An 11,946-nucleotide genomic window follows, 5' to 3' on the forward strand; every position below is an offset into this window, starting at 1 on the left:
TAAAGAGCTTCAAGAGTGACTGTGCCCAGGCTTTCGGGGCAGCTGCTCCAGGAAGGTGTGTGCACTCCTGCCTTCCCATGGCCCGCGACCAAAGCCTCTCCAGCAGGCGTCTCCCAGTCTCTGCCCTGGCTCCCGAGTCACGTCCTTTCTGGCCCGTGGGGTGAACGACCGGGCACGACTTAGGTAGGGCTGGAAAGGCAAAGGCCACAGGTCAGCCCTCAGAGTTTCAGGAGTAATGGCTCTTTATTCCTTTCTCCTCTCACTCCCAGCCCTTGTCCCTGAATGCCCCATTAATCCAGGGAAGAGAATTACCTAATTCTCCAGTGGATCCTACAACAGGAAGTAACCAGAAGCTGGGAAAGTGGTTTCCCTCCTGGTCCCAGCGTTAGACCTCGTCCTCCCTGGCCTGATTACCCCCAAAGATTTACCGGCCACCCTCACTCCTGGTGCTGAAACTGCCATGTAGGAAGTGGGGCCGTGGCCACGTCTCCATTCACAATCCCTGCCCTCGTCCTGGAGGAGAGGGTTTAACACAGACAGAACATTTGGTTGGGGTGGGTAGTGACTTTCTGAAGTTCATTTTTCAGTCAAGGGCTTCGGACTTTTGAAATCCACTTGCGTCCTGCTCAGAAGGGAAAGGTGCTAAGTCTCTCTTGCTCCTCCCTTCCCTCAGCTCCCTGGGCCTGCCTGTGACATTGCCTGGGAGCAAAATCTGGCCACATCTCAGGGTTGGCCCAACTGATGGCATGTCGTTGGTTTGTTCCAGCATTCGGGGATAAATAGCTCGGATGCAGAGGTGCTGACCCTGTTCAATGTGACAGAGGCCCAGAGCGGGGAGTATGTGTGTAAGGTTTCCAACTATATTGGTGAAGCTAACCAGTCTGCGTGGCTCACTGTCACCAGACCTGTGGCAAAAGGTAACGGGAATACGGAGGGGGCCCCTAGCTGCTGGGGCAGGTGGGGAGGCCAGCGCCCAGCCCTCCCTGTTGTCCTGCTGTGTTCCTAGTGCCCTGGAGCCATGGAAAAATACCCGGCCTGGGAGGCTGGTTTGGTTTGGTTCTGTGTTGGTGTCGCCCCCTCTGTGCCTTGTGTGTGTTCCTCGGCTGCATGGGGGATGGTCCTGCTGCCTCCTCAGTGATGGAGGAGAGAAAGGAAGAGCATCCACAGGGGTGTGTGTGTGTGTGTGTGTGTGGCTGCAGCCCCCTCCATCCCTCCTGTGTGTGCCTTCTGAGACTTTCTTTACTGGAAACCAAACAGCCGCCCGCTCGCCGGGCCTCATTTCTCCATGCAGCTCGCCGCCGCATGCTGGGATGGGCCGGGGCTGCCAGCGTCTGGTGACGGGTCATAACCAGCCACCCCACCGTCATCTCAGGTCTGCCGGCCTTCCTCCCTCAGGGTCTCACTCTCTTCCTCTAACAGGTCTCGCGCTGCCTGGTGGTTTTTGTTTGTTCCTTGTTGCAAAGGAGACGCTGGGGAGCATTTCTTCCTCTGGGTTTTTTTTATCCCCTCTTTGCTCTTCCTCCTTCCCTCTCTCTCTGCATCTCTGAGAGGTCTCATGTCCCGGGCTTGTCCATTTTGCTTCCGTTGTCTCTTCTAGACTGCCGGAGTTAATACCACCGACAAAGAGATGGAGGTGCTTCACTTAAGGAATGTCTCCTTTGAGGACGCGGGGGAGTATACATGCTTGGCGGGTAACTCTATCGGACTCTCCCATCACTCTGCATGGTTGACCGTTCTGGAAGGTATACACTGGACTTCTCCTCTCGATGTCCCGCCCTCATCCACGGGCACGGGGGGAGCATGCATTGAGGGGCCGGGGAAGACACAGAGCCGGGCTTCAAGGGCCAGCAGGCGGCTCTAGCTGCTTGTCCAGCCTTGTGGGTCGAATCCTCCGAGCTCACACGGGAGCTTTTCCTAGTGGTGCGGGAAGGCGGAGGCCTCCCCCACCTGCACGCCTGCGACTGGCTCTCCCCTTGTCCAGTGCAATGCATGCATGGGATCTGGATTTAACCTGCAGCCGGGCTCTCCTCCAGGGCAAGCTCCTTCCATCCTTGGGTCCAGCAGGCCTCCCTTCTCTCATCTGATCCTTTATGGCCAGCCCGCAAGGTCTCAGAAAGGCCGCACTCCTCTTCTAACTGAATGTAGGCCCCCGCTGGAAGGAGGGGTTGCCGCTTGCAAGGAACAACATCCTCCATCCTCCCACGCTGCCGCCCTGCCCTGACCTCGGAGCGGAGAGGGAGGGGAGCTCAGATGAGCGGACCTGAGCTGCTTTAAGCAAGGCCTGTCCTGGGCAGCGCAGCGCAGCGAGCTTGGTGGTGTCCATTTACCCTCCGGGGGGGAGGCGTGTGTGCAGGGCCGGGAAGGAAGGAGCCTGCAGCCTGTGCAGGGTGGCGGGCTGGTGGCTGCGGGGCTGCACGTGGTCTGGGCGCTCTGCTGCTCTGCTTTCTGCAGACTCGGGCCTCTTGTCTTCTCTCTCCCCATCTCCTCCTCTGATAATGCCCCCACTGGAGGCAGAGAAGCGTTCTGTTTTTATCATCGTCGTTGTCAGTGTCCTGTGTATGCTCCCAGTCCGTTGTCTCTGTTTCTCGACGCTGGGGAAAGAGAAAAACAGAAACACTTCTCCGTGTTATCAGCTCTGCCATCCCCTTGTCAGGCCTCGGGAAGTTCTCTTTGGGCTCATCTGAGGTCACACTTAGGGCCTCCCAGGGGAGGTCCCCGGGGTGCTGGCCCCTGTGGCTGGCTGGGGTCTTTAAAAGGGGAGGAGTGGGAGGAGAGCTCTAGGGGAAAGAGGGACCCCTCCACGTCGGGGAGGGGGCATTCTATGAAGCCGGTGCTGGATGGGACCCCCCCCCCCAGCCTCTGCATGGGAGGGAGAGGGGGTTTGAACTGCACGGGTTTCTATGGGGGTGAGAGCAGGGTGTACTCTTAGTAGAGAAGAGAATCAGACAGTTCCCCCCTCCCCAGCTTCCTTCTTCGGTTTTAGGAGTTAGGCCTGTGAGTAGAGTTCTTAAGAAGTGCAGTAAAGCTTACATTTTCCTCTTTAGCCGCCCAGACACGTTTGGAAATTAAGTTAGTCTTGCCTGTGGTCTGGCGTGCACGTGTCTGACCTGCACAGATGACACAGGCGAGGGGGAGGAATTCAGTCAGGACACAGGCTGGTTTTCTCTCCCCCCACCAACGTGTCCTCGTTCTGTGGGTGCCCCCCGATGCCAGGCGCTGTGGCCTCCAGACACAAGTGAGGTGCCATCCGGGCCTTCAAGGTACTGGAGGACTGTCTATAACGACAGACTCGTGGATGGTCGGCTGTCCCCAGTGATAGGTGTTTGACCTGGTGCTCGCACTGCAGAGAAGGGGCACATTTCCATGGGGACGCTGAGGAAGGCATCTAGCGGAAGTGGGTTCCCAGCCGTCTCTCACAGGGTACCCGGTACCCATCCAGCCCAGCAATGCGGCTGAGCACAGGGGGGCCCTGAGTTCATGAGGATGGGCCTGGTGTAGCAGTAGTTCTAGTCCATCCCTCTTGGGATTCAAGTCAGCATCAGGAAGCCTCAAAGATCACAGATTGTGTCATCTGCTCAGCACCAGAACCCCGTCCTAGCTACGACCTGGCTTGGTTCTTCCCTGCCCTTAAGATTCGCAGAAGAAAGGAGATGGGTGTTGAGTTTCTTAAGGAGCTGGGACCCTAGTGGACTGGGCCCTGCAAGCTCGCTAACACCCTGTTCGCACTGACCCAGCCCTGGAAGAGCGACCAGCGGTGATGACCTCGCCCCTGTACCTGGAGATCATCATCTACTGCACGGGGGCCTTCCTCATCTCCTGCATGGTGGGGTCTGTCATCATCTACAAGATGAAGAGCGGCACCAAAAAGAGTGACTTCCACAGCCAGATGGCCGTGCACAAGCTGGCCAAGAGCATCCCTCTGCGCAGACAGGTAACAGAAAGTAGATGGGGGATTTGCACTCCCTGCCGCACCAGCTCCCTGTGCCCCAAGGGCTTCCCCGGGACCCTCTAACCCCCTGTCCCTGTGCACTGTCTTCAACTGACCACCCCAGGCTTTGCTCCTGGCCTCTGGGCCGGGGCAGGGGAACATCCTGACCTCAGTGCTCAGTGCTCAGAGCCAGGCTGTCAGCTGTTCCAGCCTATGGATTCCCTGTGCCCACCTTACCCCACCCCCCCGCAGTGCCCTGCTCACCCGGCACGCAGGACTGGGAGATGGTCCTAGCTATGCTGAACACGCACATTTGAACTGCCCCCCTGAGGGCCGGTTAGCGGTACCAAGGTACAGAGTAGGGGAGAGAAAGATGGCCATTCCATCTCCCAGGCACCCACCTCCCTTTGTCCCAGGAATTGGAACTGAAGGTTCAGGCATGTGAAAGTAGGCAGCCTTCACCCAGAGCCGTGCTAATTCTGGAAAGAGCTTTGGGAATCAGCAATCCAGAATCTAAGGCAGGGTTTTCACAATGAACTGGGACAAGAGTAGAGTTGCTATTGCAGTGATAAGTTACAAAACGTCAGTCTGGAATGCTTATGAGAAAGGTGAGTAAACTGAAGCCCAGAAAGGCTCATTGGTGGTGAAAATAAGTCAGTTTTAGAATGTAGTTCAGGGGGAGGGTATAGCTCAGTGGTAAAGTGCCTGCTTAGCATGCACGAGGTCCTGGGTTCAATCTCCAGTACCTCCATTAAAAAATAAATAAATAAATCTAATTACCTCCTACCCCAAATAAAATAATAAATAGAACATAGGTCTTCCGACCTCTGGTGGTCTTTCTGCCTCTCTGTGTTGGGGAGGGGACTCAGATGACAGGGACACCCCTCTGCCAGTGGCCAAAAGCCCTGAGTGGGGTGGGAGGAATCTGCTGCCGTTTCCCCCATCTCCGCTAGAAGGGTGACCCCACGCTTCCCTGTAGGTGTCGGCTGACTCCAGCGCGTCCATGAACTCAGGAGTCCTGCTGGTTCGGCCCTCCCGGCTCTCCTCCAGTGGAACCCCCATGCTGGCTGGGGTCTCTGAATATGAGCTTCCCGAAGACCCTCGCTGGGAGCTCCCTCGGGACAGGTAACCCTCTCCCCTTCGTGAGGAATCCCCACTTGTCATTCTAATGGTGGAAGTTGCATGGGCTTGAACCTCCCAGGAAGTGACTGTGTACCAGGTGCATCCAGAAACCATGACTTCCTCTTCCTGCTCTCGGCTGGGGGGACGCGTGGAGGGGGGATGGGGTGTCCTCTTGGGTTTGAACTTTACACCCCCAGCTTATACCACCCTTGTTTCCCCAAAAGACTGGTTTTAGGCAAACCCCTGGGAGAGGGCTGCTTTGGGCAGGTGGTGTTGGCCGAGGCCATTGGGCTGGACAAGGACAAACCCAACCGTGTGACCAAAGTGGCTGTGAAGATGCTGAAGTGTGAGTGGTATTTCTGTTCTAGCAGAAACGATCTTTTCCCTTTCCAAGCAGAGTGTGGGCCTCGGGCCAAGGAGAACACCCTGCCTGGGGCCCTTCCAGTGCCTGCACCTGCTACGTGGCCTGCGTAGGGTTGTCCGTCCAGGAGTGGGGGGCGTTCTGCACCCCAGAATCACTGTGATCCCACTTTGTTCCTTGGCATCCACCTGGGTTGTGGTCAGGTGTTTAGTCAACTTTTTTTTAAACTGAAGTATAGTCAGTTTACAATGCCATGTCAAATTCTGGTGTACCACATCATGGTTCAGTGATACATGTACATACATATGTTCCTTTTCATATTCTTTCTCATTATAGGTTACTACAAGATATTGCAATATTGCATATAGTTCTCTGTATTTACAGTAGAAACCTGTTGTTTATCTATTTTTAATTTTTTTGGTGGGGGAAGCGGATAATTAGGTTTATGTATTTTTTTTTAATGGAGGTACTGGGGATTGAACCCAGGACCTTGTGCATGCTAAGCACGCTCTACACCTGAGCTACACCCTCCCCCAGATGTTTCCAGATCCCACTGCCAGCTGACTTTCCTGCATAGCCTCTGCCCTGCTCACTACCTCTTACCGCAACACTGGCTCTCAGGAGAGGAGAGAGGAAAGTAAATTTGGAGGTTAAAAGGGGAGGAGAGAAGCACACCCCAGAGAAGTAGGCGCCCTGGGCATACATCTTAGTCCTCCCCCTTACTTGTTCTCCCTTCCAAAGCAAATGAGTCTCACCCCCTTCTCTGGTTTGTCTGTAAAGCGGATGCAACAGAGAAAGACTTGTCAGACCTGATCTCCGAGATGGAGATGATGAAGATGATCGGGAAACACAAGAACATCATCAACCTGCTGGGGGCCTGCACGCAGGACGGTAGGCACGGAGCCCCGCTGGCTTCCTGCCCGCGTGCTAGTGCGGGAGGGGCTCGGGCAGGGACCGGGGCCTCCCGCTGTCTCTCAGGGAGAAGATAACCAAGCTGGGGTGTCAGCAACAGGCTGGGCATCTCTCAGCCACGCTCAGGGAAGCGGGTTGGGAGGAGAGCCCAGTTTAGCAATAGTTGGGATGTGTTCCTCAGTGTCTGGGCTGATGCCCTTTGGGGCTTGTCTGAAAATACCAGCACCTGGATTCACACACAGTGTGTGGACAGGAACAGGTGAGTTACTGTGGTCTAGGTTAGGGCTCTTGCCCCAAGCTTTGCTTGTGAACTTCCTGGACTATCCCGGGAGGAATGATTTCCCTGACTTTCTTTGGGCAGTGGAACGAGTTTCCGGGGTCCCTAAAGGGGAGCTTAGGATTGGAGAACACGCTCGCGGTGTGCTGCTGGGGGTGAAACTAAGCCTGTGTGCCGGCCGGCCTGCCCTGATGGCCTCCGCCTCCTCGTGCCCCCAGGTCCTCTCTATGTCATCGTGGAGTACGCCTCCAAGGGCAACCTCCGGGAGTACCTGCAGGCCCGGAGGCCGCCCGGGCTGGAATACTGCTACAACCCCAGCCACAACCCGGAGGAGCAGCTCTCCTCCAAGGACCTGGTATCCTGCGCCTACCAGGTGGCCCGAGGCATGGAGTATCTCGCCTCCAAGAAGGTGCAGCACCTGAAGGCTCCCCTGGGTGGAGTGGAGGGCGTGTGGACTGCTCTCAGGGCATCTCAGTGTCAGGAGAGCCAGCGTGGCCTTGTGGCCAGACTGGATTAGCTTCCTCAGACAGCCACCAACTTAAATTTCCTCAAAGGGGAAGTCAGAATGATGACACCTCAGCTGTAGAATGGTTATGGGGGTGGAAACAGGCCCTATGTGGGAGAGTTCGGCACAGTCTGGGTGCTCATTAGGTGCTGCTTTGTTCAAGCCCAGCCCAGCATGGACGTGATGCACCCCGGGAGACAGGGCGTGATGCTGGTGCAGACACGAGCATAAAGATTCAGCTTTCTGGGTACAAATCCAAAGCTAAGAGCTGTGAGGAGCAAGAAAGGATGGCAGATATGAAGGGTCTGCTAAAGTGATGAAGAGGCCTGGAGCTGGAGGCGTTTGGATGACTGGGTTTGACATGGAGGAGAGGAACATTGTAGCAGGAATCTGGAATGTTCAGGAAGTGCCTGGCAGCTGCAGAGCAGACACTGGGGCGGAGGGTCACCCTCCCCTGCCTCCCACCCTCCTTTCTTTCATCTCTCCCCCTGTCCTGTCTCTGCAGTGCATACACCGAGACCTGGCCGCCAGGAACGTCTTGGTGACAGAGGATAACGTGATGAAGATTGCAGACTTTGGCCTCGCTCGCGACATCCACCACATCGACTACTATAAAAAGACGACCAACGTAAGTGCTGACAACGCACCGGGTGCCTGTCCTCTGCCCCGCTGGGCTTCCTCCTTGAGAAACTGGCAGCGGCGGGCGGAGCTGAGAATGTGCCCGCCCCGCGTCTGTCCTGCGTGTGCCCCTCCATCCTCTCACCGCCCTGTCCCGGGCCACTCCCAAACTCCCCGTGCTGCTTGCAGGGCCGGCTGCCTGTGAAGTGGATGGCGCCCGAGGCATTGTTTGACCGGATTTACACCCACCAGAGTGATGTGTGAGTCTGAAATGAGCAATTGCCGGGGATATCCGGGGAGAGTTTCCAGTACAGGGAGTCCTGCATCCCATCGTGGAGAGAAAAAGAAAAAGGAAAAAAAAAAAATCGGATGTGTTCCATCACTTTGTTCCCTGAGGGTGAAAGGCCACTGTCCCCTGGCGTCCCCTGGGATGAACGACTTGTGTTGGGGGAGGGTGGATTCAGGTGCTGGTGCGGGAGAGGGGCAAGGACTCTGGGGTGGCCTAGCTCTGTGCCCATGACACCCAGAGGCCCTGCACCTGTCCACAGGTGGTCTTTTGGGGTGCTCCTATGGGAAATCTTCACTCTGGGCGGCTCCCCGTATCCTGGTGTACCTGTGGAGGAGCTTTTCAAGCTGCTGAAAGAGGGTCATCGTATGGACAAGCCCAGTAACTGCACCAATGAGCTGTAAGCGTGAGGAGATGCCCGGAGTCCTGGGCTGGGCCCTGGGGGAGGGATGGGCTTGGCAGGGAGAGGAAGGAAGGGGTGCCGAGCCAGACACCCTCTCCAGACGGTCCCTCTGCCATAAGCCTGCTTTCGTCCTTCCTCCCTTGACCTCCCCGTCCTGTCCCAGGTACATGATGATGCGGGACTGTTGGCATGCAGTCCCCTCGCAAAGACCTACCTTCAAGCAGCTGGTGGAAGACCTGGACCGCATCGTGGCCTTGACCTCCAACCAGGTGAGGCTGCCCTTCCCAGGTCTTCAGTCACCACCAGCCGGGTCCTCTCTGAATTAATCCTGCTGCCGAGAGGAGAGCGCGGGGCCAGCGTCCTTCTGTCTCCTTCCGCAGGAGTATCTGGACCTGTCGATGCCCCTGGACCAATACTCCCCCAGCTTCCCTGACACCCGCAGCTCCACCTGCTCCTCCGGAGAGGATTCCGTCTTCTCTCATGAGCCCTTGCCCGAGGAGCCCTGCCTGCCCCGACACCCGGCCCAGCTTGCCAATGGCGGACTCAAACGGCGCTGACTAGCCCCCCAGCACCCCTGTCCGGACTCCATCCTCAGCTGCGGCCCTGCCCCCACTCCTGCTGGACTCACTGCCTCCCCTCTGCCCCTTCCTGCTGGCAGGAGCCAGCTGCCCACCTGAGGCCTTCACCCCTGAGCTCCCCTGTCGCCCCCTCCTCCTCTCAGCCTGCTGGTGACACAGAGGAGCAGGGAAGCAGGTACTCGCTGAAGGCCACTTCGTTGCCTCCCAGATGTGGGACCAAGGCCCCTGCCCGCCGCCTGGAGGGTCGGGAAGTGGAAGATGAGCAGCACACGAGCGAGAGACCACCGAGCTTTCCTGTGTTGGTTTTGTCTGCTCCACCGTGGCCCCGATGCCGGTGTTCTGGTGGCGGGTGCCTGGTCCTCCGGCTACAGTGGTAGTTGGGGGTGGGGTGTGGGGAGGGGTGGGAATCGGCGCTCAGGCCTCGGTTGAAGGCGACCTCTGCCCCAGATGGACGGTGCCAGTGGCTTATTAATTCCAATACTAATTTGCTTTGCTGACCAAATACCTGGTACCAGAGGATGGGGACGCAGAGGCTGGGAGCAGTGTTGTGGCCCTGGGGCCCAGCCCCAACCCGGGGGCTCTGTACATAGCTATGAAGAAAACACAAAGTGTATAAATCTGAGTATATATTTACATGTCTTTTTAAAAGGGTCGTTACCAGAGGTTTACCCATTGGGTAAGATGCTCCTGGCGGCTGGGAGACATCCGTTGCTATATATGAAAAACAAAGAAAAAAGCAAAAAAAAAAAAAAAAAAAAAGGAAAATGTTTTTAAAAAGGTCATATATTTTTTGCTACTTTTGCTGTTTTATTTTTTTAAATTATGTTCTAAACCTATTTTCAGTTTAGGTCCCTCAATAAAAACTGCTGCTGCTTCATTGCTCTGCGGGCTGTGTGACGCGGAAGGGAACGTCAGCTGGGAAGGAGCCAGGCTGACAGGCTTGGGTGGGGGCTGTCTGTCCGGAGGGCGCAGCTTGCTGCCTGGGTCCCCTCCTCCTGTTCCTCCCCTTAGGTCCTGCCCCCAGGCCTCCGGACAAGCCTCCTACCTTTCTGATGCTCTTGGAAAGGCAGGGACAGAAGGTGGGTGCAGGATGGGCAGGAAGCGGAGGTCCAGGGCCAGGTCCCGAAGTCCCCCACGACTGACCATTTCCTGGGGGAAATGGTGAGGCCAGGTGGGGGCTGAGCCAGGCTCAGTTGAGCCCAGGGGTAGAGAGACTGTGATGAAGCAGAGAGCTAAGGATGGATTGACAAGAGTCTGCAGACACTCCAGCCCAGCCCAGAGCTGCCCCTCTGTGTGGGCGTGGGTGTGGTTCTGTTGAGCACGCACTTGTCACCTGAGACTAGCTTTACCTCCAGGCCCCCTGCTTCAGGTTTCTCATTTCCCAGACTTTCCTGTGTTCATGCTCCTCCCCGTCCCATTCTGCCTGTATTCGAGTGATCAGACCACATGTGTTGGGCCTGTAGTTCTTTCTGTACAGACCCCATCCCTCAGGAAAGGGTAGAAATTCTCTTAACGTTGGTGTTTTGGCTGCTTGGAAATTTTCTTCCCCTGCCACCTCCTGGCCCATCACTGCCCTCGCGAGGTGGGTCCTGGCTCCTCGGAACCTTAGCGCTCAGCCTGTTAGTCAGCGGCCTCTGCATCTCAAGCTTGCTCTTTGCTGAACCCCTTCTGAGTGCAAAAGAAAAATCCTTTCCTTTTTTCTAGAGGGAGAACAGGATTGCTCTTGAACTTTTCTTTCTGAGCTAGCTATTTCTTGGCAGCTGCCGTGTTGGCCACTGTTGTAAAAGTTCTCTCTTCTCCTATGTCTCTCTGTAAATATGCAACTGTCAACATAGTGTGATTCATGTTTATGTTTAAAGAAGGCATTAAGTTGGTGAACAGAGCCAGAAATGAATTTTAGCTCTTAAAACCATTTGCTTGAGACCTGAGAGTGGTGTCTTTCCTTGTAAAACAGTGATGGTAATTTCTGCCTTGGCCCTCCCCGGAAGCCATGTTGCATGAATGGATGGAGGATCTGTTAAAAAGGGCTTCGTGTGCCTTCAGGAGAGGTGCTGGGGAATCTAAGGTACTGTTATCGTAACAGTGATGTCCTTGCTGTTACTACTCTAATCACCCACAAATTTCCCAAGAGACCGAGCTGGCTGTCAAATAAAAGATAGTGAAATTGACCTGAGAGAAAATGAAATGGCCATTTTACTTAGATGACCAGATTGGGTCTCCTGAGGAAAGGAATCCAGTTCATCTAATGAAGATGTCGTGCTGTCAGGGCACTGAATCTGTCTGGTTTCCTGAGGGTTAAATACGAGGGCCTGGGATCACGCTGAGTTAATCAATACTGCCTTCCTGCCCTTTCTAATTGCCATAGGCTGGGCGTCTTCAGTCCCCAGGCACCACTAATGTACTATATCGACCCCAGGTAAGTAAGATTGAACCTCAGATGAAGAAATCGATCTCAATGACAATGAAGTCGCTGTGTTTATCAGCCGCCACTGGGAGGAGCCAGCAGGCCAGACTCTCAGTCAAGGTTAGGTCATATGCCAATCTGCTTTAAGGTTCCCTTAGTCCGATCTTACCTCCAGGTGTGCACAAGTGGTGACTGGGAGACGTTTAGCCTCAGTTTTAACATCACAGGACATTGATTCGATATCACCAGAGTGACTTGTAACGGTTGAGATACAGAATTAGACCAAGTGCAGGTCCGTATGTGTCCAGCGCCACCAACGCCTTTCTGTTGTAGTAGAACTCCTCTCAGTGTGTGCAACACAGGCCAAGCCTGACATCACCACTGAGGTGGGGTTGTAGAAAATGCCTAAAATTGTGCTCAGTGAGACTATTAGCAGCTGGTACAGGCACCTGCATCTGCAGGGAAGGGTGGAGAGTGGGAGAGCGCCTCTCTAGCCCCTCCGCGGATGAGAGCCAGGGAGAGGGAGGTCAGCAGGAGCCCGGGTGTTCAGCA

General features: G+C 55.5%; 1 protein-coding gene across 8 annotated transcripts in view; it reads left to right on the forward strand.

The window, feature by feature from the left end:
• The window catches only part of FGFR1 (fibroblast growth factor receptor 1), a 46,354-nt gene extending 35,436 nt beyond the window's left edge, over nucleotides 1–10,918 (forward strand). For 4 of the 8 annotated variants that reach the window (XM_032468586.1, XM_032468587.1, XM_032468588.1 and 1 more), the window contains 11 exons: nucleotides 1,598–1,742; nucleotides 3,735–3,937; nucleotides 4,908–5,053; nucleotides 5,275–5,396; nucleotides 6,192–6,302; nucleotides 6,819–7,009; nucleotides 7,611–7,733; nucleotides 7,913–7,983; nucleotides 8,272–8,409; nucleotides 8,576–8,681; nucleotides 8,793–8,969. In XM_032468586.1, the coding sequence (XP_032324477.1) occupies nucleotides 1,598–1,742; nucleotides 3,735–3,937; nucleotides 4,908–5,053; nucleotides 5,275–5,396; nucleotides 6,192–6,302; nucleotides 6,819–7,009; nucleotides 7,611–7,733; nucleotides 7,913–7,983; nucleotides 8,272–8,409; nucleotides 8,576–8,681; nucleotides 8,793–8,969 (1,533 nt within the window). Of the gene's footprint in view, nucleotides 1–1,597; nucleotides 1,743–3,734; nucleotides 3,938–4,907; nucleotides 5,054–5,274; nucleotides 5,397–6,191; nucleotides 6,303–6,818; nucleotides 7,010–7,610; nucleotides 7,734–7,912; nucleotides 7,984–8,271; nucleotides 8,410–8,575; nucleotides 8,682–8,792 lie in introns of all 8 variants that reach the window. The other 4 variants (XM_032468582.1, XM_032468583.1, XM_032468589.1 and 1 more) reach the window with 2 other exon arrangements.
• Nucleotides 10,919–11,946: the final 1,028 nt, after the last annotated feature.

Source organism: Camelus ferus, chromosome 26 (assembly GCF_009834535.1).
Source record: "Camelus ferus isolate YT-003-E chromosome 26, BCGSAC_Cfer_1.0, whole genome shotgun sequence".
Lineage (NCBI taxonomy): Eukaryota > Metazoa > Chordata > Mammalia > Artiodactyla > Camelidae > Camelus > Camelus ferus.